Source organism: Pseudopipra pipra, chromosome 14 (assembly GCF_036250125.1).
Source record: "Pseudopipra pipra isolate bDixPip1 chromosome 14, bDixPip1.hap1, whole genome shotgun sequence".
Taxonomy (NCBI): Eukaryota; Metazoa; Chordata; class Aves; order Passeriformes; family Pipridae; genus Pseudopipra; species Pseudopipra pipra.
In genome coordinates this window covers 1,694,717-1,720,746 of record NC_087562.1, presented here as the reverse complement: position 1 = coordinate 1,720,746, position 26,030 = coordinate 1,694,717, and the positions used below count along the sequence as shown (strand labels likewise).

The 26,030-nt window shown below is 60.3% G+C and overlaps 3 protein-coding genes across 13 annotated transcripts in view; 2 read left to right on the top strand and 1 right to left on the bottom strand.

Moving 5' to 3' along the window:
* The window catches only part of VAC14 (VAC14 component of PIKFYVE complex), a 55,846-nt gene extending 44,788 nt beyond the window's left edge, over positions 1-11,058 (top strand). The window contains exons 15-19 of the mRNA XM_064670704.1: positions 5,000-5,174; positions 5,892-6,010; positions 6,828-6,907; positions 8,503-8,653; positions 10,171-11,058. Coding sequence (XP_064526774.1) covers positions 5,000-5,174; positions 5,892-6,010; positions 6,828-6,907; positions 8,503-8,653; positions 10,171-10,333 — 688 coding nt within the window. The 3' untranslated portion in view covers positions 10,334-11,058. The remainder of the gene's footprint in view (positions 1-4,999; positions 5,175-5,891; positions 6,011-6,827; positions 6,908-8,502; positions 8,654-10,170) is intronic.
* IL34 (interleukin 34) overlaps positions 1-26,030 on the bottom strand; it is a 127,292-nt gene that overhangs the window by 84,916 nt on the left and 16,346 nt on the right. The gene's annotated exons all lie outside the window — the stretch shown is intronic.
* Positions 12,956-25,810, top strand: MTSS2 (MTSS I-BAR domain containing 2). Of its 11 annotated transcripts, none has more exons than XM_064670701.1 (15): positions 12,956-13,112; positions 16,835-16,896; positions 17,002-17,075; positions 18,800-18,884; positions 19,155-19,246; positions 19,332-19,406; positions 19,665-19,673; positions 20,123-20,280; positions 20,362-20,469; positions 20,547-20,644; positions 21,215-21,341; positions 22,102-22,179; positions 22,398-22,574; positions 22,671-22,836; positions 23,578-25,810. In XM_064670701.1, the coding sequence occupies exons 1-15, from the start codon at positions 13,044-13,046 to the stop codon at positions 24,348-24,350; spliced, it is 2,151 nt and encodes a 716-aa protein (XP_064526771.1). In that variant the 5' UTR covers positions 12,956-13,043; the 3' UTR covers positions 24,351-25,810. The 11 variants fall into 11 exon arrangements, with proteins under 11 accessions (XP_064526771.1, XP_064526766.1, XP_064526764.1 ...); XM_064670696.1 differs by having other exon boundaries at positions 21,134-21,341; positions 22,105-22,179; XM_064670694.1 differs by having other exon boundaries at positions 21,134-21,341.

The following is a 26,030-nucleotide window of genomic DNA, read 5'->3' as shown; positions in this document are numbered from 1 at the left end:
GTCCTTCTCCTCCCCAAACCTGCCTCCTGCAGAAGGAGCTTCCCTGCTCCTAAACCTCCCAAACCCTTCGAAATCCATTAAACGCTATGAATTTTGTAAAGCGGGAGCTGCCGGGGTTGCCATGGTTTCCCTTGCCTGGAGGAGCTGCTCTGGAGCCTGGATTCGGGAAAGGGGGGGATTAGAATGGAGGACTGGGATTTTCTTTGCCGCTGTGGAGGGAGAGGATGGGGGAATGGCATCCTTGTGCTTTCCCTGCTTGCTCTCTTCTCCTTCTCCCCTTCCAGTCCTAATTTTATCTGTGCTTCCTCTGCAAATTCCTAAAGGATCCCAGCTGCTGGGCCAGGCTGGGGACGCTGCTTTTCCTGGCAGGAGGATTTCAGGGGAATGGGGATGGGCAATGGGCATTGTGGAGGCTGTGGATTCCCTGGGCAGGCGTGTTAAGCCAGGGCATCTCCCGGGGAGCCCGGAGCGGGCAGGAAGGGTGGGGAAAAGCCTTGGGGAGGAGAGAGGAAGGGAGCGGAGGAAGAGGAGGGTTGGGAGGAAGGATGGAGGGGCTCTGCCCTCCTCACAGCTGTGGAAGTTGTTGTCAGACTCGTGAGCTGAAAAGCGGAGCAGAGCCCCTTGGAGCATCGCTCCCCTGGCCTCAGCCAGCTCCTTCCCCAGCTCCGGCTCTGTCCCAGTTGCTGGAAGTGGGACGAGACACAGTCCTCTCCCAGCTGGGGCCCCATGTCTATTAGCCCAGAGCTAATAAAGCGAATCGCTGGTGCTTAATGAAGAAGCACCTGCTTAATTGAACACAGCGGGATGGTGGCCAGGCAATGGGACGGGACCAGCAGTGTTTCCCCCCCAGGCTCCCCACAGGTCCCAGTGGAGGGGATGGTTCCACAGTTAGGCTGGATTTCATCTTAACTTTTTTTTAATTTTAGGAAAAAACAGAGTTTCACCCTCTTTGAGCAAGTTTTGGGCCACCCTGACCCTCTGCTGTCCCTTTCCTGCAGGGTGGCTCAGGGCAGGGATGGGGCTGAAGTGGTTAAAGGGACGAGCAGGCGGGATGGGAGCTCAGACAGCTCCCTGAAATGATGATGTTTAGATTAGCCGGTTTCCAGGCATCGAGTTGTCAAAGCAAGAGGACTGGGAGGGATGCCGGGGCTTGCCCTTAATTGGAGATGTGGCTCTAAAGCCACCCCATCTCTCCAACATCCCCTGGGCTCCGGCATGCTGTCCCGCAGCAGCACCCTGCCCCTGTGTGATCCCTGTTCCACTTGTTCCCATACCCCATCCCACCCCACCGATCATTTGTGTGATGAGAATTTGTTGCGACTGACGCTGCTGCACTGGCTGCTGGATCAGAGAGGCAGGGGGACCCCAAGGTGACATGGCCATGCAAAGCCTGTGGTGACCTCTGTGGCTCTTTCCTTGGCCAGCATTGTGTTGTCGAGGAGTCCTTTAGGCAAGGGGAGGGCAGGGTCCTGTGATTGCAGCAGGGGCTGGAGGTGACCTGCTGGGTCCCCTGGGAGCCCCACTGTGCTCGGGGTGTCCCCCACGCTGCAGGCACACCCTGCCTCCCATCTGCCTGCAGACGCATTCCTTGGCTCCGTCGGAAAGGCTTGAATAACCCTTTTAATTTAAGGAGTTAAATTTTAATGGCCTAAATACCTCACTTCATTATCACCATGTGCCTGTGCTGCTGGCTGCCTAATGTCTCCAGCGTGGTGCCGTGATGCTCTGCAGCTCCTGCCTCCCTGGGGACACTTCTTCCCCTCTTCTTCCATGCCAGGACGTCCCTGGGGACTCTCTGGGTCCTCATGGATGAGGGGATGCACGTGTCACCCACAGGGATGCAGGGAGAGCTCTAGGGAGAGGCATCTCACTGTAATGATGCGTCGGGGGGGTTAGCCAGCTCCTTCCATCATAACATGGCATATATTTGGGGAAATATGTATATTAAAGGGGTGTGTGTGTGTATATATACACACACACCCCTGTGCTTATGGGATATGTTTATCTGGGATGTATTTCTGGAGTGTACATATAAGGGGTATGGTTCCCACTCACTGTCCCCTCTGCCCTGTCCCCTTCCACAGCCACCCCACCGGTATCTCAGTAGAAGCCACCTGTCCCCTGTTCAGCCCCTTGCCCTGCCTCCTCCCAGCCAGCCTGGCGTTCCCCTCGTGCCATCGAAGCCTCCCAGGGGATGGGCTCCGGGGGACCCTCCCATCCCACCAGCAGCCGCCTGGTGCTGGCAGTTGGGCTCAGCTGCTGGCTGCTGTCACAGAGGCCGGCAGCTGCAGGGCCGGCCAGTTGTCCCCTCCTTTGGGGGACTGTTTTGGGATGTGCCGACCAAGGGGCTTCATTGGGGGGGAGTTCAGGGTCTCTGCCTGTGCCACAGGAGGATGCTGTGCACTGGCAAACTTATTCTGCTGGTGGTTCCCAGAGAGCCTGGGGGCAGCTGGAGGGGTTGGTGCCCAGGCAGGGCGGCATCCCCGTGGGGTGACACGGCTTTGAAGCGCAGGGACGGTCTCCACACGGCTGCTCCTTTAACACCCCGACAGTTTCCAGTTCCCCAGTGGCACCGAAAGGAGGGGGGGGACAATCCCAACCCTTCCTCACTAATGAAAACCAGGCCTGAAATTAGAAAGCGTCTCGCGTTCAGCCCCCCGCTCGCTGTGAGCGCGGCGCTCGCCAGCCAAATGGCAGAGCTCCTATTTATGGAAAGCGAGAGCCTTCCTTTTCCGTGGAGGAGCAGCAGAGGGGGGACCTGACCAGCATCCTCACTGTGGGCAGACGAGGGGAGCTCCGGAGGTCACTCAATTGCCTTCCATGCTCCCCAGGGCAAATGGGGCTCCTCCATGCTCAAACAAGCTTCTGCTTGTAGCCTTTTTGAGCCTTTCTGCGGGGCAGCTGCTGAGCTCTTTCTGTAGCCTTTCTCCCTGCGTGAAAAACACCAGCTCCCTGCCAGCCACGAGCAGTGCAGCCGGTCCCCGGCTGTACCAGCACACCGAGCACTTTGCAGCTGGGGCTAAAACTATCCTGGTGTTTGTCCCTGGAGGACCTCTCCCCTCTTTGGGCACAGTAAATCATCCCAGTTTGTAGTCTTAAGTGCCCAGCGTGGCTGCTGGAGGAAGTTCAGCAAGGATGGGGCACCCAGTTGTCCCCTCTTAGTGGAGAAGGGTAGTGTGGAGCCAGCTTGCCCCTGGGCTGGGCTTGGTCGTGCCCAGGCTGGGCTTAATCTGCCACAGCTGGCAATGACCAGATCCTGCCTGCAGCACTGAGCTGTTGATTTGCTTTTGGCCCCATCAGGATGGACTAAAAGCCTCTGCCTTCCCCTTCCCTCCCTCCACGCCTCACTTTCCCACCGCTCTCCCTCCTCCAGCCAACCCGCGTCCAAGCGGCGAGAAATCAGGGAAGCGTTTTCATCCCCATGAATGCAGCCAGTTACGTAAGAATAATTGGGATAAATGAGCTTATTTATCACAGCCCGTTCCATTTTAGCGGGGTCCAGGGCGATGGCCGGGCTGGGTTATGTAAAATCCCGCACAGAGCATCTCATTGTCCGGTGGCAGCCACGCGGGATGCGGGAGCTGCTGATGGAGAGCAGCCGGCGCTGGGTGAGGAGGGGACGGATTATTTGGCACGAAGAGGAGGTGGCAGAGAGATGGGGGGTTTCTTCCTCCGCGTGTTGAAGAGGGAAAAATCTTGTCTCTTCGTTCTCCTCCTGCATCCCTAAACCACCAGGCTTTAGGGTATGGTCTTTGGTGTCTAACTACAGCCACATAGTCTTCCACTAGTCCTTCCTCATAGGGGTGGGGGCTGAAAACTTGCCTCCTTCCTCCTCCTCACCCCAGGAGGTGAAAACATGACCTTGGTGGGGGGAGTTCTGGTGTACCCTCCACCTCCTGGCCAAACCAAGCAGCTGCTCCTTGTTTGGCCTCTGAAACCCTTCCAAGATACCTCCAGGTGGAAATCTGATGTCCAGCTAAGATTATCTGGTGGGGAATGGTGTTTGGTAGGAGCTGGGGGAAAGCAGAGTTGCTGTTTCAGGAGAAGCTGGGATGCTGGAGAGCCAGGTGGGCTTCCCTCTGTCTCTCTGATGCCCACACTGGGGAGCTGAGCTGGTGCTGGGCAGCGTTTCAGGTGTCCTCAGACAAACTACCCAAGAAGGCAAGAGCCTGGAAAAAAACAGGAAATCCCCAAATCCAAACAAATGTGGGAGGGGAAAAAAAAAGAGAGAAAAAAAAATCGTTTTTTTTGTTTCTGGTCTAAAAAATGTTGAAAATCTTGGGAATGCCTCAAGGTTTGTTAAGCAGGACATTCCTGCCGTGACCCAGCCAGGCAGATCATCGTGGGCTGCAGTGCTGGTTACGCCGTGTTTTGGGGAGAGTGCTGCTGGCAGGATGTCCAGTGGAGCACAGGCATCTTCCAGCTTCAGCTGGAGCTCTGGAGCCACCAGCACCGGATCTCATGGCAGCTGGAGCGTGGAGTTCAAAGAGCAGCCTCTGGCTCCAGGGCTGCCGGCTTGCACAATGCTGGGAGGGATTGTTTTTCCCCACTGGCCAGGCTCACAGGCATGTTCCCTGGTGTCAGTGGGATACTGGTCTGACTGGGCCATCACATGCCCTCTGTAATGCTGCTGCTGCACACTCCCTGCACTGCTCAGGGTGGAAAGTAACCCTGGAACCTCCTGAGGGAGGTCATGGGTAGACTGGAGGTGGCACCAAGCTGTGGTGGTGGGTGCCAGCGAGGTTGCCAGAGCAGCACGACCAGGGATATGTCTCACCCCAGCTATTTATTTATTTTTTGTTCTTGCCCTGCATCCTCCAAATGCAGAGACTGGTATTGCCCCACAGCGTCTCCCTTCTGTTGCCACCGCACTCACCCAACCTCTGGTGCACCCAGATCTCCTCCCTGGTCCTCTCTGGAGGATTAGACTCACATCAGAGTCTTGTTTGTGCTTATTAACCATCCTTCCCCCCTGGTTGCTCTCCTCTCTCATACACAGGCAGCTTTGTCTACTCCTGAATGCAGAAAACATCTTCCACTCCATGGCAGACATCCTGCTTCGGGAGGAGGACCTCAAGTTCGCCTCTACCATGGTCCACACCCTCAACACCATTCTGCTGACGTCCTCCGAGCTCTTCCAGCTGAGAAACCAATTGAAGGACCTGAAGACCCCGGTATGGGCAGCAGGAGCAGGCTCAGTGGCTGGGGAGGGACATAATGGGGTGGTGGGGATCAGGCAGCCACATAGGGATGCATCTTGCTGCTCAGCCCCCGCCTTCAGGTCCCAGGGTTGGAGCCCAGGTGACCGCTTTGTTCCTCCACTCTTCGGGAGTTGAGAGGGGCTTGGAGGACGTGCCCAACTCTATCTCTCTGGGATGAGAGCAGGCTTCCCAAGCTCTCAAGCAGCTGCTGCCTCCTCCCTGCACCCTGACAAGGCCAGGGGACAGGTGACAGCGGGAGTAGAGCCCCCCAGTCCCTCAGCTGTCCTGCCAGGAACGTGCCTGTGGGATTTGCCAAGCAGCTGCCACGAGCACCAGTGACATCCAAGCAAGGGGGAAGAAGGAAGACTTCTCCTCCTGCTGAAGGCCAGTCATGCAGTGGTGTCCCCTTGGGTGGGACAGCATCTTCCTCTAGCCCCTTGTCTTGTGGTGGATGCAGCAGCCCCGAGGGCCACCTCATCACACTGTCACCCCAAAACCCACCTGATCTCCATCTCCTGAGGCTGGTGGGCTCATGCCAATGCCAGGTGGACTTGGTGGGTCCAGAAATGTCCCTTCACATCTTGGTGGCACTTGCCAGCCCGGGGGGTTGGTGTTGGGTACCTGGGGCTCTCCATACCACATCCTTGCTCCCACTGGTGACCAAATCCCAATGATTCCCTCTTTCCCCAGGAAAGCCGTAACCTCTTCTGCTGCCTGTACCGGTCCTGGTGTCACAACCCTGTGACAACTGTGTCCCTCTGCTTCCTTACCCAGAACTACAAGCATGCCTACGACCTCATCCAGAAATTGTATCCTTTGGGGATTTTCTGCCAGGCCGGTGGCCAAGCTGGCTCTTGGTCCCTCTGTGGCCACCAAGGTCACCCTGCAGGCCAGCCCAGCCTCCTCCCTGCAGCCCATCATTACCGGGGCAGGGCAGCCTGTGCTGGGCGTGTGCCAGCTCCCTTCCCCTTGTGTCATCCTTTTTTTTGTGGTGTAGAGAGAGGAAAGCGTGCGCTGACTGAGCCTTGACCTTCCCTTTCCCAGGAGGGGAGGCTCCTCAACGTCCTCTTCCTCCCAGGAAGATGAAGGCTTTGGCCTCCTGGCCTGATGAGGAGCAGGCAGTGCCCAGCACGGCGCAGTTCCCTGTGAGCTCACCATCTGCCTGCAGCAGAATGATTATTTTTGTGTGCCAGCAAACCCCAAGCCTCCCTGAGCAGTTTTCCATGCGAAGAAGCTCAATAACACGCTCAGCTTCCCCTCCCGGCTCGCACCGGCGTTCCCTCTGGGAGACATGCCATCTCCATGGGCCGGGAGGGTAAAAGCAAGCGTCCTCCCTTGCACCATCACCCTGCCTGCTCTCGGCCTTTTGGGCAGCCTGCCTCTTCCCCCATCCTTTCCTGCTCCTCCTGTCTCCCTCCATCATCCCTTGGCCACCCTGCAGACCTTTCAGCCCTGCCTGCGTGCGAGCCCTGCCTGTTCCTTGCCCGCTCGCATCCCGCAGGAGCCGTGGATGGTGCAGGGAGGGTTTGGCAGAGCCACGGCCCACACCGGGCATCACCCACGCGAGCCATCTGCTGCTGCCCGGACACCTTTTGCCAAGGTAACATCCTTATCAGCCACATCCAGCGGGGACCTGGAGGTCACTGTGGATTTCCTCACTGAAGTGGACAAGCTGGTGCAGCTCATCGAGTGCCCCATATTCACATGTAAGGAGGAAGCCCCGGGTGGGGAAGGGGCGGCGCGCGGTGCTCCCCCTCCCCGCTCCTCCATCGCAGGCGGCAGCCGCCACACGAGTAAATAGAGCAGAAGTTATGAGACTTCTTGCCGGGAGGTTTGCCCAGCTCTGGAGCTGCCCGTCGGGAGAAGGGCATGCTGGCAGCACGGGGGGGGCAGCGTGCCCCCCAGATATAGGTTAAGGGAGCGAGCAACACTGGCATCCAACAAAGGGATGGGGGAACAGACTGGATTGCACTGAGCATCTCCAGGGGTGCACGAGCAGGGTGTCAGATGAGGGGAGCCCTGTGTGTGCCACCCTCGGATGCACGGGGTGGCATTGTGGGTGCTTCTGGGGCCTTTAGCAAGGGGTTTTTTTGCTGTAAATGGAGAATTAAGTTCTAAAAAAAAAGAGACCTGCTGCTTTCTCCAGCATCCAGCAGTGTGGGTCTCCCACTGGGTAATGCAGCAGTGCCTGACCAGGGGCTGAGATGTGACACTGGGAGCTGGGATGGCAGCAGGGGACGTGGCAGGGTGACCTGTGTCTGCAGGAGGATTTCTCATGATGGCAGTTTGCTGCCCCTGGGCTTCTCCTTGGAGGTGCAGCAGGGCATTGTGGTTGTTGGGAAATGTCCTGGAATGGAGTTTGTAGGGCATCTTTATAGGGCCAAGGTTGGGGAATGTTTGGGGGAAGAGGGTTAGAGCAGCTGGGCAGTAGAGACCCTCAGTCATGCTCCCTCTTGTAGTACCCTGTCCCTCACCCCAAGGATGATTCTCCCACTGTGTGAGTCACCCACATGTATGTGGTGATTTTCCATGGCCCAAAATTATTCACTGAGGGTTCTCCACCCCACTCAGCTTATTTTCCACATCTCAGGATAGGGAACAGACATGTCCCCCATAAAGCAGCATCTCTGGGTTTGCCTCCATTCTCTGGGAGACCCCAGAGGTGAGAGTGACAAGCAGGAGGTGAGATGCTGGGGCACAGACCTTGCCTCATGCCCTGGGCTGCCCCAGGTGGGACTTCAGTTGTCTGTAGGGCTCCAGAAGACCCTGTAAGCGCAGTGAGGGATGGAGCTGGAGGGTGGTTTTCCCTCTGTTGAGCAGCACTGAGGCCCAGCACATGGAAATGTCAGAGCCAGGCAGAGAGGATCCCTTCTGCTCCAGAGCCTCTCGGGGAGGGTGTCACCCAGCCCTCTGAATATGTGATGCTCCAGGTGGGCAGTATTTCTGCTAATTCTGCAGGAGCTGAGGAACAATCCCGTGTTGCATGTGTTCTTAGGCAGACAGCATGGACTGGGATGAACCTCAGGGATGAGCAGTAGCAGGAATGGGAGACTGGGGAGGCAGCTTCCCCCTTCCTACGCTGGCAGCTGAGGGCTGTGTCAAGGAGAGGGACGGTGTGGGACACCAAAATGGATGAGTTAATGGAAGTGGAGAGAGGTACCATGCAGGGGCCCCTTGGGTCAGCTGGCAGAGGCTTAGAGCCTCCACAGGACTGTCAGATGGGGTGGGAGGAACCTGCTCTTACAGCTGGAGGTGAAATGCATTTTCCCTGCCTCCCCATCCTCTTCCTGTCCTCTCCCAGATCTCCGCCTGCAGCTGCTGGACGTGAAGAACAACCCCTACCTGATCAAGGCTCTCTATGGGCTGCTGATGCTGCTGCCCCAGAGCAGTGCCTTCCAGCTCCTGTCCCACCGCCTGCAGTGCGTGCCCAACCCCGAGCTCATGCAGACCACGTAAGTGCCACGGGGACGGACCCCCAGCATCGGCACCGGGGTTGGATCAGCTGTTCCCCCACAGCTGAGCATCCCTGCCATCCCAGGCTCAGCCCCCATCCCAGGCTCAGCCCCGGGCTCCAGCTTTAGCCCCCAGCTCCATTGCGACCGTGGCTGCTCCTTGTCCCCGTGGCCGGGAGTGTTGGCTCGGGGGGTTTTTTGTGTCTATATTTGGTAACCCTGGGAGGGCTGTGCCTCATCCACAGGCATTTGGCATCTGGGATGGAAAATTTCACTTGTGGGGTCGCTATGGAAACGAGCAGAGCTGGGAAGGAGGTTTATGGAGAAAGACTCCGGCAGCTGGGGGGTGCTCCCAAAATGTCCCCCCTGCAGCCTGGGCAGCCTTCGTGGCACCCAGAAGGACCACGGCACCCGTGCAAACACCTCTGGATGGCAGCTCCATTCCCACTCCTGGCCTTTGGGGATCCATGAGATGTGCAAGGGCAGCATCTCCTTGGGGACCAGCCGAGATCCTCGTGCTCCCTGCCCAGGGGTGCTGCCAGTGGCATTTGCTTTCCAACCCTTGGCTAATGGATAGAGGGGGGTGGTTGATGGTAAAGCCGGCTCTGCCTTGGCAGAGCCTGGGAACAAAAAGAGCTCCCAAGATGGGCAGGTTTCTGAATTAACCCCCCGCTGCCGTTGTTGCTCCTTGGCTTTTAACTGCTTCCCTGGGATGGCTTTTATCCCTCGTGGCCTCCGGCGCTGAGCTCCTACCCACAACCCAGCACTGATATTTAATTGGGGGGGCGGAGAGGGGGCTGCATGTGCTTCCCCCTCCTTTTTTCCCCCCACTAGACCCAGCAGTGGGGGTTTTTCGAGCTGTCAGACGGCCTGAGCATCTGATTAACTCTGACCTACATTCCTTCAAACACCGAAGCCAGCTTTCATAACCGGCCAGCCCCAGCTGCCCCCTCCCCAGGGGGATACTGGGGCCACCAGAGCTGCCTGCCATCCTCCTGTGGGCATCCTGTGGCTGGTGTTCCCCCCTTCCTTGCATGGGGACAGCATGGGGCTGAGCATCCATAGCTGGAGCCCTAAGGAGCCTGCCTTTGGGGGTTTTAGCCACCGGAGCTCATCCCTGGGGGCTGTCCCTGCTGCCATTGGGTATTTTTGGCTTGCTCAAAAAATGAGACAGGGAAACTGAGGCACGGGGCGCTGGCATCCTTTCCTCACTGCTTTTGGCTGGAATGGATTGGAATAGAGGGGAGCATCTATGTTGGAGGGGTTGAACCTCCCCTGTGGGGCCAAGATGGAGATGTTCTTTGTCCCCTCCTTGTCCCAAGGCCTCTTGGGCTCCTTCTCACATCATTGGGGGACTGATACATGTCTTTGGGGTTGTTTAATGGGGCACCAGCATAACAAGGATGTGCTGAGCTCAACTTCTTCAGGACAAGCTTTTGGTGCTTCCAGTGCTGGATGATGACAGTACCAACATCCCCAACCCCTCCCCACCCTCACTGTCTGTTCCCACCCTGCAGGGACAACACCAAACCCAGTACCAGCTTCAAGAGAACAGCAGCCTCCAACATCGACTACACGGAGCTGCTGCAACACTTTGAGAAGGTCCAGAACAAGCACCTGGAAGCAAGACACCAGCGAGCCGGGCGGGCAGAGCAGCTGGACCGGCGGGTGGTCCTCTGAGCATCCCAGAGGCCACCATGGGTGTGCAGAGTTGCTGGGGCTGGGACCAGGGGACACGGACCAGGGAACGGGCACACCGGTTGCTGGCCACCGGAGGATCTGGTGGGTTTCATGGAGATGGGCAGGCGCTCAGCACCGGGCTGGTTTTCCCCCCCACTGTGCATGTGGATGATGGGGGACCCTCAGGCTGTGCCCGACTTCTCCCGTGGGTGTTGTGGGGACGTGGGGAAGGGTTGCAGGAGGAGAGGGCCAGGGTAAAGCACCTCATCTTCTCTTGCAATGGGGCGAGGAAACTCCCCTTTGCTTTGCTAATGCCTTCCCCGTGACTGTCAGCTGAGAGCCCAGCCTGCTGCCAGCAGCACCGGAGGAGGGGACGGGAAGACGGGAGCAACCCCTGGCCTCCCGCCCTGGAAAACAAGCACGCAGGGCTGCCAGCACCTCTCGCCACCCCGACTTCCACTCTCTGGCTCCAAGGGCCTGCTGGAGGTCACCGGTGGCATCTCACTCGGGGAGTCACTCCTGTGCGTGACACTCAGCCCCCTCCCTGCACTCACGCACCCTCCCTGAGCTCCTGGCTCTTGGCAGGGACAGCGGCACAGCCTCAACTCCCAGCCAGCACCAGGGGGCACAGGGGGCAGTGGAGACCCCCATCACACTTAACCCCAGACTCAATTCCTGCGTTAAGCTCCCCATGATAAAATAAACAAGCAATGCAGAGCAGCCCATTCCTTGTTGCTGGGCTTCCCGTCATAGATCTGTTCCCAAGCAGAGCCAAAAACACAGCAAGGGCAGGGGATGGCATGGAGCATCGTGCTTGACCCTGTGCCCCAGGCTGGCCCAGCCCTGCCACGTTGGCTTGCCAGCGAGCAGGGCTTCTCCGCCTGCTCCTCTTCCCAGCAGGAAAAAAATCCAACAGGAAAAAAATCCACCACTGAAATTCTTCCAGGCCACGGTCACGAAACCGCAGTGTGGTGACAGGCATTTTCCTGGCCCTGAGCAGCCGCTGGCACTGCCTTCGCCCTGTCCCATGGCACCGGGGGACTGTGGCATGTGCCAGGCCGGAGCGGTTTGGGGGAACCCCGTTGCATCCCCTGCTTATTTCAGGCCCTCACCTGATCCCAGGGAAAGGGGGGTTGAAGGAATTCGTGGAGTTTTTATGGCTTCTGGCCCTGTTTACAGCAGAGGCTGTCTCTGGCAGTGGGTTCCCCAAACAGCCCTGTACCGGCAGTGCTGCTTTGGCCAGGATAAAGACATTCCTGTCATTCCCGGGAAAGGGCTTTCCAAACGCAGTCACGGCGGGTTAATTTTAACAGCCAACCCTTCAGGATGGGCGAGCGGTGGCTTCCCAAGCCCACCAGCTGCTCGGGGCGCTGGAGGGGGTACCCTTTGCCAGACCCCCAGGTCAGTGCCAGCGTGGGCCAGGGCTGCTGCTGGCCCTGGGGCTCTGCCCATCGCTCCTGCTGGGCTTGCCACCACTGAGCAGCCCCTTTCCACACCGAGGGACTGGGTTTATGGGGAGAAATTCCAGTCGACTGCCGAGCCCTAATCATTTCCTTATGGATGCTCTTGACCAACACCGGCTGGAGCAGCGTGGGCATCACCAGCGGGGGATCGGGGCTGCTTCACCCCAGCTGAGCATCATTTCACTGCGAGGTGTAGGGAGGTCCATCAGGGCTCAGCCTGACAGCCCCAGATCCCGGGGGGCTGGGGCTGGGGCCTCAGGATGGCTGCGGGAAGGGTTCGTCTGCTGGCAGGCCGTGCATTTCCCATGGCTCTCCAGTAATCGAGTGCACTGAGACATTTCAGAGCTGCTGTATAATCACCCCGGAGGGACTTCAGCCTGCAACGGTGGTTGCCTGCAGCACACCTTGGCAGGTCAGGAAGGCAGTGGGGCTCAAACACCCCTTGGGGAGAGGCTGAACAGGCAGCATCTCCCCCCCCCCCCGCCATCGCCAGGGCTCTGGGGCTGCCCCCGAGCATTCCGTGGCAGCTCCAGTGCTCACCCCGAGCACAGCGTCGCCGTATACACCCCGGGGCTCTCCTGCTCCTCACCCGGCACCCCAAGAGCATCCCTGGGAGTTCCTCCGCCGCCACGGGAGCAAACCCCGGTGCCGCCCCCACCAGTCCCGCATCCCCAGGCATCCCTCGGGTCTTCTCCCGCTGCAGCCCCGGCGCTGCTCCCCGACCCCCCTCGACCCCCCCAAGAGCATCCCCGAGAACCACCGGGGCTGCCCCCGGCCTCGTCATCCCTGCGCGTCCTCCGGGTGCCCGCTGCCGCCCCCGGAGCATCCCTGGGGCTGACCCTGAGCGATCCCCCCCCTTCCCTCGCCGCCCGCAGCCCCCCGGCCCCGCGGCGGGCGGCGCATGTGCCGCGCAGCGCCCGCCCCGCCCCGCCCCCGCCGCCGCCCCGGGGCCGCCGCCGCTCCCCGTTGCCCGCTCCGCGCCCGGTCCGCGCTCCGCTCGCTGCCAGGGGGGCGGCGGGTCCGCGCAGCCCCCGCCGAGAGAGGGAGGGAGGGAGGGAAGGAAGGAGGCCGGGGGGCGATGCCCCGCGCCGTGCCCCGCCCGGCTCTCCCGCCGCTCCGCCGCTGCGCCCCCCCCGCCGCCGCCGCCGCCGCCCGGGCGCCGCCCGCCCCCCGCCGCCGCTGAGCCTGGCCCGCCGCCGCGGCCTCCCCCGGCGGCGCCGCCCGCCCCGGGCTGCCGCAGCGCCGCGATGGAGACGGCGGAGAAGGAGTGCGGAGCCCTCGGCGGCCTCTTCCAAGCCATCATCAACGACATGAAGGTAGGGGTTCCGCCGTCGTGACAGCGCTCTGCCCCCCCTCCCCGCCGCCACCCCCGTGCTGCTCCCCCGGGCAGCCCCCGTAGTGGTCCCGCGGTAGGTACCGGGGCTCCGGTGTTCAGCCCCGGGATGGGGATTGGAACCCCGCATCGGGTACCGGAGCCCAAACACCAGACCCGCAGCGGGTGTCAGGGTCCCACATCGGCTGTAGGAGCCTGGCACGGGGTGCCGGAGCCTCTCATCAGCCCTATACTGGGCATCGGGACCCCGTGCTGGGCGTCGAAGCCCCGGGCATTGCAGCCTCACATGAGCCCTATATCCGTCATCGGATATTGGAGCCCCATCCTGGGGATTGCAGCCCCACATTAGCCCCAGATCCGTCACTGGGTACTGGAGCTCCCTCCATCCTGGGTGTTGCAGCCCCACATCAGCCCTGTTATCCGTTCCCGGGTATCAGCGCCCCATGTCAGGCATCGAGGTCTCACATCGGGTGTCTGAGCATGGCACTGGGTGCCAGAGCCCCACATCAACCCCATACTGGGCATCGGGGCCCTGCGTTGGGCATTGGAGCCCACGCTGGGGATCGCGGCTCCGGATCAGCCCCGGGTGCCAGAGCCCCATGTCGGGTAGCACAGAGCAGGCATCGCTGCCCCTGACCGGGTGCCACTGGCCCCACACCGGGCATCGCCGCCCATCTCAGGCATCGCGTGTCCCCTGCCACCCCCCCGCTCCCAGCCTGGATTTCTGCCGGGTCCACTGGGGTTGACACCAATGGAACAAAAAGGTCCCCCAGCTCCTCAATCCCATTTCCCAACCCGAGGAGGGGACATCGCCTCCACCCTCCCTGAGAGCAGGATGAGGCCATGTTTAAAAAAAGCCTCTTTTTTTGTTTGTTTTCGTTTCAAGAAATAAAAATAAAAAATGCTGGGGGGCATTTCTGATTGGGGGCTGAGCAGGGAGGAGGCGACCAGCCGTGTTGCTTCACCTGGGGGGACTGAAATTCCCACTGCCAGCTCCAGCACTGAGCTTTAGCCTCAGTCATTTTTGGGAGGCAAAAGCTCTCTTCCTCCTCCTCCTCCTCCTTCTCCTCCTCCTCCTCTTCCTCTCTTCATGCTGCAGACCCGTCCAGACAATGCTGTCATTGCCAAAGCAGGGGAGGGGGGATAAAAAAAAAAAATAAAAGCGTTGCTGGGAAGGAGATTAACCCCTTCGAGGGGTGGTGGTGGCTCCACAGCCAGACTCTGGCTCAGGGCCGGGAGAAAAGCTCTAGGGAGAAAATCCCATCTCTCCCCAAGGCAGCAGGATCCAGGGCTGGTGGGGTGATCAGCTCCCTCCTTAAAATGCCTTCACCCCAGCCACCCTCTGCAGGCAGCCTGGCTGAGTCCTACACCCCCAGAGGGGAGGTGGGGGCAGCCCGTGCCTCGGTTTCCCCATTCCCTGCCGAGGCTGCGGAGGGGATGAGCCAGCCCGGAGCCACCACCTCCCAGTGACATGCCCAGCACCATCAGGATGTGGTTGGGCTGGGAACCCCTCACCCAAGGAAACCAGCCTGGATTCAATTTCACACCATTTCTGGGTGGGAAAGGTGAAAGAAAAATGATGAAAAAGAAGGAAAACCCCACCGTGCTACAGCTGGGGCTCATCTTGTGCCCTGTGCAGCCCCAGCCGAGCGCTGGTGGCACCTAAGGGTGCCTTGTCCCCATCTCCCAGCCACGTGGGTGGCCTGGAACAGGCACTGGGGGACAAATAACTCCCTCCCCAAAGAACTGCAATGTTGAAGGGCAGCAATGTACTTGGGGTCCTATGGCTGGGACTCCTGTCACAGGACACAGGAGGGCAGAGGGACCTTATTTTGGTGGTGGGTGGCTTTTTCAGCACCCCTTGGCCTGTGGTGAGGAGGACTCACTTGGTGGCAGTCCCCAAGCCAGCTTCATTCCTGTTGCCTCTTTTCCCGCGTGCTCAGCGTCCCTGGGTGACCTTGGCATGTCCTTGTCCCCGTTGTCCTCTTCCCCATCCTCCTCTTGCCTGGCATCGCAGGGGACTGGGGGCATCAGGACCTGCTCCCTTGCTACAGGGGAGCCTCACTCGCCTTGCTCAGGATGGCCATGGAAGGTGGCCCAGGGACAGTGACCCAGGGATGGTGGCAATGGCAGTCCCCAGGGACCCACAGCCAGGGCACTGCCACAATGGACAGATGAAGTGGCACCCTCAGACCTCTTCTTTGCTGACTCATGAGGAAATCGGGGCTTTCATGGTCCCCATAAAACACTGTCGGGCTGCTCCCATGACACCTCGGTGCAAACCTTGTCCCCAGAGCTGCCACCAAGCCAGAGTGCCCATGGGGATGTGTGGTGGCCCACGTCCTGCAAGGCTGGCTCTGGTGTCTGTGTCTCAGCCTGGTGGCTGCCTCGGGGGGTTTGCAGGCCCCTGGCACTGCCATCGGGTGGTGACACCGGGACAGCACCGGGATCTTGTCACTGGGATGACAGCACAGGACCTGACCTTGCTGGGATGGCAGCACCAGCGTGGCTTCACCAGGATGGTGACACCAGGACTGGCTCCACTGGGATGGCTTTGCTGGGATAGTGGCACTGCGACCAGCCTCACTGTAACAGCACTGGAATGGCCTTGCCAGGATGGTGGCACCTGGATAGCTTCAGTGGAGTGATGGCACCAGGACTGGCCATGCCAGGCTGGCACTGGGATGGCCTTGCCAAGACAGCACCAGGATTAACCTCACCAGGACAACACTGACTGTCCTCACTGGGATGGTGGCACTGGGATGGTGACACTGGGATAGTCTCGCTGTATGCTTGCACCAGAATTAGCCTCGTTGCAATGGCACCAGGACTGGCCTTGCTGGGATGGCACTGTGGCTGGCATTACTGGGACAGGCCTCAATGGAATGGCACCAGGATGGTCTTACTGGGACTGGCATCTCTGAGGCATCACTGGGACCGACTTCACTGGCGCCGCGCTGAGATAGCCTTGCTGGAATGGTGGCACTGGGACAGCCTTGGGATGGCCTCACTGGACGGTGGCACTAGGACCTCCCTGGGATGGCCTTGCTGGGATGATGGCACTGGGACAGCCCTGGATGGCTTCACTGGGATGGTTGCACCAGGGCAGCCCTGGAACAGCCTCACCACAAAGGCAGTGGGACTGGTCTTGCAGGGATGGCCTTGCTGGAATGGCACTGGGGTGACCTCCCAAGCACCTGTGCCCTGTCCCTGTCCCCATACAATTGTCCCCAACCCCAACCTCCCCTCCTGCCCAGTTGGTCCTCATGGGCTTGGGAGAGGCGAGGACTGGGGCTCCTGCTGTGGGAATGGAGCCCTCTGTGATGGTGGGTTTGGCCATCAGTGCTTTGGGGGAGACTGCAGGTTCTGGGGGGCTCTGCTCTACTGCTGGCCAGGGTCTTAAAGCTTTTTCCTTTCTTCCTCTCAAATTTCCAAACCCATGAGATGCCTTGAGCCCTGTGAGGAAGAGATCACGCAAGATCCTGAGGTCTCCATGGTCTACAAGTTTGGGTGGCCAGACTGGAAAGGGAAGAAAACGGGAGGGGAAAGGGTTATGCTCAGCCTTTATTAGCCATCAGAGAAGCCCCTGAGCTGCCTTGTCTCTCTGTACCAGTGAAGGGGAGAGCTGCCCTGTGTGGGAGGAGGTGCAGGGGATGAGGGGCTCTGTCTCTCACCATGGCCCTTCCTTCTTGTTCCTCCTTACAGAGCTCCTACCCCATCTGGGAGGATTTCAACTCAAAGGCCACCAAGCTGCACTCCCAGCTCAGGTGAGTGGCCAAGGGTGGTGTGGGACATGGGGGTCCCCTCTCCTTGTGGCACATCCCAGTGTGCCTCACACCTGCTGAGCTCCCCCCTCCCTCTCTCTGCCCCAGGACCACAGTGCTGGCTGCAGTTGCCTTCCTGGATGCCTTCCAGAAAGTGGCCGACATGGCCACCAACACCCGAGGTAGGTCCTCTCCCCTAGGGGTGAGTGTCCTCAGGCTTGGCCACCCTGTGGGGTGTCCCCTGCCCGTGTGACTGGAGTGCACTTCAGTCAGCAGCTCCACCATCCGTGGAGAGTTGTCCAACCTGTCCCCACACCAAGATGGGGCATCCTCTGGGAAACAGGGTTGGAAAGGTGGGGAGTGGAGGGGTGGGCACCCATGTGGATACTGGCTTCTCACCACCCATGGGTGCCTAGCCACATCTTCTGGTGGGGCTGGGACATTTGGGGTGTCTCAGCCCCACGGCATGGTCCCCTGCACCCATCTCTGTTCCCCGGGATGCACAAGCCACCCTCCTTGTCCCTGGCACCCACCTGGGAAATTCCCAGGGCGGTCCTGGCCTCTCCAGGTGTCTCTAGGGAAGGGAAATTAAGTGGAGGGAGATTCAGGAGTCCAGGCTCGACTGTTTCATGGACAAACCCCAACCCACCAGGGGAGTGACTGAAGAGCTGAGGGGGCCTCCACGCTGCTGGGGGGTGGGGGGGAAGGACCCCCGGATCCTCTCCGAGTGCCTGTTGGCAACGAGGAGCCACTTCCCACCGATCGGCTTCTGCCAAGCAGATGGTCCCGGGCTGGTTTGCAGACTGGCGGCATCCAGGCCATCTGGAGCTGCGCAAGGAGGAGGAGGAGGAGGCGGCAGCTTGAGCCAGGATCAGCTTTGCCTCCAAACCCACTAGCCCACTGCACTGGGGGGATTAGGTCTCCCCCAGCTCCCCACCAGCCTGGGCAGTGGAAGCAAGGAGGGAGCACGGGGCGGGGAATGCTGGGAACAGCTGGGGACCGGCACCCCAGGAGTCAGTGTCACCCTGTCGTGCTGTTATACCTGCAGGGGGTTTTTTTGGGAAGGGTGGGAGGCAGAGCAGCAGCACAGAGAAACTGAGGCACTGGGTGGGGGCTGGCTGGTGGCCTCGCACACAGCGCGTGAGAATCGGATTAGGAGCAGCAGGAGCTGGGATAAGAGCATTAGGAGCTGGATTAGGAGACTATCCCCGTGCAGGAGAAGGCCCTGGGCCCACGGGTTCCCCTATTTCCACGGCACTGAGGGGCTGGGGAGTGCTCAGAAGTCCTACAAAAGGGTGGAAGGTGTCTCTGGAGGCTCTTTTATGGGAAAGAAGGGCAGAATATCACTCCTCAATTTGCACCCAAGGATTTTGGATTGCTGCTTTTCCTGGGATTTGCCAGCAGCACTGCCACCACGTGGCCATCCTTAGGCTTCAGGGTTAACAGCAGTTTCATCTGAAAGGGATGCTTCTGCTTTCTCTTGCTGGCAAATAGTCCCCCCCGGGGAGTTTGGACTCCCTTTTTACCCACTCAGGATTGTGCCTGGAGGTGTGGGACAGAGCTGACTGCCTGGAACTAAGCCGGGGCACCTCATCCCTCCCCTTCCCTGGCCTCACAATGCCAAATTTGAGACAAACCAGGGAAAAACAGGAGCAGGTTTTAATTTCAAAGCCGCCGGAAGGGATATTTAGTGCTTTATTTGTTAGCTGGTGGACGATGATTGATTTATTTTGTGGATTTACCGTGGGGGAAAAAAAAGAAGAGTCCCGAAGAGTCCCCAGAGCTCAGCACATCCCAGCGCCCATCGTCCCTGCCATGAGCCACCCTGCTGCCACCACACAGACTGGGCTGGGACTGGTGTGGGGGTGTCCCTGCCCCTCGTCAGTGGTGCTTCTCTCCCCACCAGGTGCCACGAGGGACATCGGCTCTGCCCTGACCCGCATGTGCATGAGGCACCGCAGCATCGAGGCCAAGCTCCGGCAGTTCACCAAGTAAGGGGGCCCAGGGTGTTGGTGACAGTTCACCAAGTAAGGGGGCCCAGGGCGTTGGTGACAGTTCACCAAGTAAGGGGGCCCAGGGCGTTGGTGACAGTTCACCAAGTAAGGGGGCCCAGGATGTTGGTGACACAGCTAGGCTGCTGTCCCTCGCTGAGGGAGGGGGTGCTGGCTGTCAGCTGGGCCTGGGCTGGGGGGCATGGCTCCCCCACGCCCCGGCTCCGGCGCTCTCCCACGCTCTCCGCTTCTCTCTCTTCCCTGCTCCAGCGCCCTCATGGAGAGCCTGATAAACCCTTTGCAGGACAGGATTGAGGACTGGAAGAAAACTGCCAACCAGCTGGACAAGGACCACGCGAAAGGTACGGGGAGGGACAGGATGGATCCGTGCAGGGTGGCTGCACTGCTTGGGGGGGATCCCCTCTGACAGGACTTCTGTGCCCTCAGAGTACAAGCGAGCACGCCACGAGATCAAGAAAAAATCCTCTGACACGCTCAAGCTCCAGAAAAAGGCTCGCAAAGGTGAGGGAGGGTCTCCTGGGGGGTGCCCCCACCAGCCCCTCTGCAGCACGCCCAGCCACGGCAGGCACCCCGGCTGTGGCACTGCCAAATGGGGGGTGGGCACTGGGGGGATCCTGCTGCCCCCCTGCAGAAAGGGGGGTGCCAGCATGGCCCAGGGGGTGGTGGGGAGGCAGGGGCATGTGCCCCAGCCTTTGACCTCTTTTCACACGTTTTCTCTGTCTCCTTCTCTCTTCCCTCCCCTCCACATCCTTCCTGTAGAGCTACTTGGTAAGTGAACTGCTGCCCCCCCCCCCCGGCCCCCTCTCTGCTTCCTCATCTGCTCCCCCCCAGTCTCCCCAGCCTCTGTCTGTCTGTCCGTCCATCCATCCGCTCCCTGTGCCCCCTTCACCCTGCTTTTAGCTTAGCTTAGCTTGCACCCCGTGTCCTGGGGCAGTGCCAGCCCCGCCACAGTGGCAGCCCAAGGGGTCCCCTGGTCCCAAGTGCCAGGAATGGGGATGGAGGAGCCCCCTGCCCAGGGCTGCTGTGGGGTGAAGGTGCTCCTGGACCCTCCAGGGATATGGGCACAGTGGGGGACCTGTGGCAGCTGCTGGGATGTGAGGATGGGGTGATGTCCCCAAGCCAGAGCTGGGGGTGTGGCCTCGGCTTGGCAGTGGGGACCCCATCAGATTGAGGGGAGTGTCAGGGGAGCCCAGCACTGACAGTGTCCCATCTCACAGGGAAAGGGGACCTGCAGCCCCAGCTGGACAACGCCCTGCAGGACGTCAATGACATGTACCTGCTGCTGGAGGAGACGGAGAAGCAGGCGGTCCGCAAAGCCCTCATTGAAGAGCGGGGTCGCTTCTGCACCTTCATCACCTTCCTGCAGCCCGTGGTGGTGAGTGCCGGGGACCAGGGGAGTGTGGGGGGGATTCCTGCTGCCCAATCAGTGCTGATGCTCCCTCTTATCTGGCCTCAGAACGGCGAGCTCACCATGCTGGGAGAGATCACCCACCTGCAGGGCATCATCGAGGACCTGGTGGTGCTCACGGCCGAGCCCCACAAGCTGCCCCCCGCCAGCGAGCAGGTCAGTGGGGGTGGGCTGGGGGGCTCAGGGGAGAGGGGAGCATCTTTGAGGGGACTTACACCCCATCCTTCCTGCAGGTGATCAAGGATCTGAAGGGCTCTGACTACAGCTGGTCCTACCAGACCCCTCCGTCCTCGCCCAGCAGCTCCAGCTCCCGCAAGTCCAGCATGTGCAGGTATGGTGGGGTGGGCTCCACACCCAACCACGGCCAGGAAATCCAGTCCTCCTCGTTAACCCCAGTGGGCTAAGGACACTTGCAGCCCTTGGGGATGCTCACAAGGTGCATGTCCACCTTCTCATGTTCATGTGGCCAACTGGTTCCCACTAATGTGGAGGAACTGGTCTTGGTGCACTGGGCAGGGCTGGTGGACCTATGGGGCAGGATGGTGCCTGGAACGTGCCGTGTCATCTGGGGTTTGGGGGCAATGTGAGCTGTGCAGGGCAACCTGGGGGCAAACACACCACCTTTGTCCTGTCCCTCAGCCTGTTCCCTGCCACAGGGGCACCCTGTGTGGCACCCCGCGTGCCTCAGTTTCCCCAGGTCGGGGTGCGTGGCAGGGCACTGGCCGCCCTGCCACCTCCGAGCCTCTGTCTCAAATTCTCTTTTCCTTCCTTTGTCCTCCCCACCCGGCGTGTCCCTGTCCCCCCGGCGCCCCCCCAGCAGCGTTAGCAGTGCCAAGGGTGGCATGGCGTGGCCCGGCGGGGCTCAGACCTGCTCACCCAGTTCCACCTATCGCTACCGCAGCCTGGCGCAGCCCCCCGCCGCCGCCACCCGCCTCTCCAGCGTCTCCTCCCACGACTCCGGCTTCATCTCCCAGGACGCCGCTTACTCCAAACCGCCCTCCCCCATGCCCTCGGACATCACCAGCCAGGTACGGGGCGGGCGGTCAGTGCTGCCCACCTCCGTGCCTCAGCTCCCCCCTCAGTGGGACGGGTGGGTGATGCTGGGTGCAGCACGAGGGTCCGGTGCAGGGGTGATGGGACCCACCCCCAGGAGTATTTCCAGCTGCGTTGGCATCATGGGAGATAAATATTGGGAATATTGGGGGTGTCTGCCCTACTTGGGGGCGTCACAGGCCACACTGCAGAGAAATCCCATCCACGAGTCCCCCCCCCAAAAGGGATGGGGCACAGATATCCCTCTCCCCATGCCAAGGGAATAGGGTATTTCCCACTGGGAGAACAGGGTGTTTCCCAGTCACCCCAGCCCCATAATGCCCGGTTTGTGCCAGTCCCTCACCAGGCAGCATGAGCAAAGCTTCCCCTTCACTCTGCATCCTCCCCAGTGCCAAGGATGCTCCAGGATCCCTAGGGAGCTGCCATTCTGGCTTGCCCATGCTAACCTGGCACCACCAACCTGGCAAGGTCCCCACTCCCTAAAATGCCAGTTGTCTCTTCGTGGCTTGGGGTGAGCAGGGGGGAGGGTTGGGGCGAAGCATCATCCCAGCTCAGTAGATCCCGCTGCCTCTCGCCATCCTGCATCCGCTGCCGGAGGGGAGGAGGGCTGGGGGCCTGACACAGCCAGGGGAGCCGTGGGTGCTTCTCTAACCGGGGCTGCAGCTCTGGCTTTGCTTCCTAACGGCCTCTTCTCTCCCCCTCTGGCTCTCGGCTCGGCCTCGTGGCACGGCACAGCAGAAGTCCTCCAGCTCGGCGTCCTCAGAGGCCTCCGAAACCTGCCAGTCAGTTAGCGAGTGCAGCTCCCCCACCTCGGTTAGTCCTTGCCATCCCACCGGGGTTGCACTTCACACGTGGTTCCCCCTCTCACCTCATGGGGTTCAGGCCTCAGATCCCCCCATCCCACCTCCCCATGGGGCAGAGCATCCCAAGCAGCACCCGTGGCTTGGTGGGGGACATCAGCATGTGTCCCCTCCTGCCCCACTCCTGGTCCCGGTGTCGCCAGCGTCAGCCTCATGCCTTGCCCTTTGCAGGACTGGTCCAAGGCCAGCCCCTACGACCAGCCAGTGGTCCCCACCCTGCAGCGGCGCAAGGACCGCGTGGAGCACCTCCGGGAAGCCGAGATGGGCTCTCCTGCCGGGGGGTACCCGGGCATTGGCGGCGAGGACGCTCCCAGGCCCCGGATGTCACCGGCTACAATTGCTGCCAAGGTACCACCTGCAGCAGGGAGAGCACAGAGGTGGGGGGTTCTTAGGGGACTCCCAGGAGAGAATCCAGAGTGCTGACAATGCCCCTTGCCCCCACAGCACGGGGAGGAGGTGTCCCCTGCCGCCAGCGACCTGGCCATGGTCTTGACAAGGGGGCTGAGCTTGGAGCACCAGAAAAGCAGCCGGGACTCGCTGCAGTATTCCAGTGGCTACAGCACCCAGACCACCACTCCCTCCTGCTCCGAGGACACCATCCCTTCCCAAGGTACCTTGGGTACAAGGGGTAGCTGGGGCCGCTTGAAACAGCCCCCAGAGTGGGGAAGGAGAGGTCCTGGAGCACATCTGCATGCCCTGGGTGTCGTAACATCAGGCTGTGGTCACATTGCACAGGGGCTGCTGGGGTGAACATTTGATGTGTGTTGGGGATTTGGGCTGTGGCACAAGCTTCGTGCCACACATAACCACAGCCTTTTCTGATTATTTGGGTGTTATTTGAGGCTCGGTGGCTGCAGTTGTGCTGGGCAGTGCTGTAACGGGCAGCTTTTTGGCAGGGTGTTGTTGGAGCTGGTTTGTGGTGATGTGTCTGTGTGCAGCAGTTGAGTACAGGTGGAGATGGTGGCAGATGGGAGGTGGTGGCAGCAGAGCTGGCGGTTGGAGATCAAATAATGTTTGCAATCACCGTGTTGATTATATGATGATTACATCGTGTTTGTAATCATCATGTTGGTGTGATGGCGGCTGAGCCAGTGATGAGCATGTGATGGTGACAGTGGAGCTTGGCTGTGATCGTGCTGTGATAGCAGTGGTTGGGGTGGTTGTGATGGTGATGGTTGGGTTTGATTCAACCAGTGGCAACAATGGGGGCTGGTTGTGTTCGTGTTGCAGTGGTGACAGTTGGGTCTGGTTGTGATTTCAGTGTGATGGAGTGGGGTGGTTGTGGCTGTCCTGCAGTAGTGGGTTGGGGTGATCGTGGTTGGCCACACTGACTGTGCTGCTCCCTCCCCAGGCTCCGACTACGACTGCTACTCGGTGAACGGTGACGTGGAGTGCGACCCCCAGAGCGACTTCGACAAGTCCTCCACCATCCCGCGCAACAGCAACATCGCCCAGAACTACCGGCGGATGATCCAGACCAAGCGTCCCGCCTCCACCGCCGGGCTGCCCACTGGCACCAACCTACCGGCCGGCACCACCCCGGGGGTGGCCACCATCCGCCGCACGCCCTCCACCAAGCCCTCGGTCCGCCGTACCCTCTCCAACGCCGGCCCCATCCCCATCCGACCCCCCATTGTCCCCGTGAAGACCCCCACGGTGCCCGACTCCCCTGGCTACGCTGGCCCCACGCGGGTGGGCAGCGAAGAGTGCGTCTTCTACGCTGACGACGCCTCTCCGAACCCCCTGGATTTTGCCAAAGCTTCGCCCAAGCGGCTGAGCCTTCCCAACACCGCCTGGGGTGGCGGTGCCATGGAGATCTCCGTGTACCCCGGGGCCGGCCAGCACCTCTCCGCTGAGGAAGAGGAGGACCAACAGTTGGCCGCCAACAGGCACAGTTTGGTGGAGAAGATCGGCGAGCTGGTGGCCGGCGCCCACGCCCTGGGGGAAGGCCAGTTCCCCTTCCCCACCACCCTCGTGGGGTCCGGCCCCAGCGAGGAGACCCCCGCGCCCCCCCCGGCGGCTTCCATGGACCCCCCAGCCGAAGACATGCTGGTGGCCATCCGGCGCGGGGTGCGGCTGCGCAGGACCGTCACCAATGACAGGTCGGCCCCGCGGATATCGTGATGACGCCGCGGCCAGCGGGGACGTGCCCACCGCGGCCCATGGACCTCCTGGGGGCAGCCGCTGCACCTCCCCGGGAACCCCCGCCCGCCGGCACCCGCTGCCCTCTCCCTCCCCGGTGGCCCCCACTCCCTGCCCCTGTCTCCTCCTGCCCTGCCCTCTTCCCTGTATCCTTCCTTCACTTGCTCTTTCTTTGGCCCTTTTTCTCCTCTTTTTCTTCCCCTTTTCTCCTTTTCTTTTTTCTGCGTTTTTTTCTTTTTCTCTTTTTTTTTTTATTCTTCTCTTATTTATCTCTTTTTCTTCTCTTATTTTCCTTTCTCGTTTTTCTTCTCTTCTTTTCCTCTTTTTCCTTCTCCTTTCTTTTTAACTCTTGTTCTCCTCCTTTCTTTTTTCCTCTTTTTCCCCTTTCCTTTTTTGCCCTTTTCCCCGTTGTTTCTCCTTTCCTTTTCCCCTCTCTCACTCCCTCCCCTCCGTGTTCTCTCCCCCGGGCACAGGCGGGTGGCCCCAGCCGCGGCAGGAGAGGACGGTGCCCGCAGGGCCGTGGCAGCAGCAGCACCAGGAGTGGGGGGGCCTGGCTCAATCCCCCCCAGCTGCCTGCTTGGGGCCAGCACGGCTCAACCTCATTTCAAGGGGCAGAAGCAATGGGGAGGGGGGTGCAGGGCGGGGGGATGTGTGAGAGGGTGGGGGGGCTGGGGGCACAGGCACTGCAGTCCCCTCTGCCCTGGGGGGACACCGGTGCGCAGTGGCTGAGGATGCTGAACCTCCTCTTTGCCCCCCCTCCCAGGGATCCCTCCCAGCCCCCTTCGAGCCCCCTCCCTCAGCCCCTGAAGCCCCTGTGCAGGGCCCTGCTCGGGGGATGGGCCCAGGGAACAGGAGGTTTCAGGCAGACCCCCGAAGTGAAGAAGCTGATTTCTGCCGGCGGCTGGAGGAAAGCACAACCCCCCGGCCCCGCTGTACATAGCCCCGCCGCCCCGCTGTCTGTCGCATCGCAGCCCCCCCAGCCCTCCCCTTAGGAATAACAATTTAGTTCTCCCCCTTTCCCCTTCTCCTGCCCAGAACCGCTGATGCCAAGTGACAAATGTTTGGGTTTGAGGGAGGGAGGGGGTCTCTTATTTTGTACAGAAAACAAAAATTCCTTGGAAAAGAAAAAAAAACTGACCTGTCTTTCGACTGAAGTAACTTTTCTGGTGCTGTTGTTAACTTGGTCCTTACTCTTTTTTTTTTTTAATTTATTTTACCCAATGTGCTCCCGCCTCTGCCGCCGCTTCCCCCCTCCCCATCCCTCTGCCAAGTTTATTTCTCTTTCTTTCATTCCTTCTTTTCTTTTAAATTTTTTTTTTCTGGTGGTAATTTCCCTGTTCCTCCCCCCCCCGCCCCTTCCCCAGTTTTCCATAGTCACTGCTACAAGTAACGAATGCACTGTGAAGATTCCAGTATTAATAAAGGTTGTACTGTAATTAATAGCCTCGCCTGCACTCCTGTGGATGTTCTGGCCCCCTGGGGTCACCCCAAAAATAGGGGAGAGCTGGGAAAGTCCCCTCGCCCCTTTGGGGTGCCCGTGGCTGGAGGGAGTGGGTATTTTGGGGTATGGAGGGGTGAGACAGCCCCACGGTCGAGGTGATGGGTGACCCAGGATGAAGAAGAGCATCCTGCTGTCCCATCCCCTCCAGGAGAGGGGGTGCA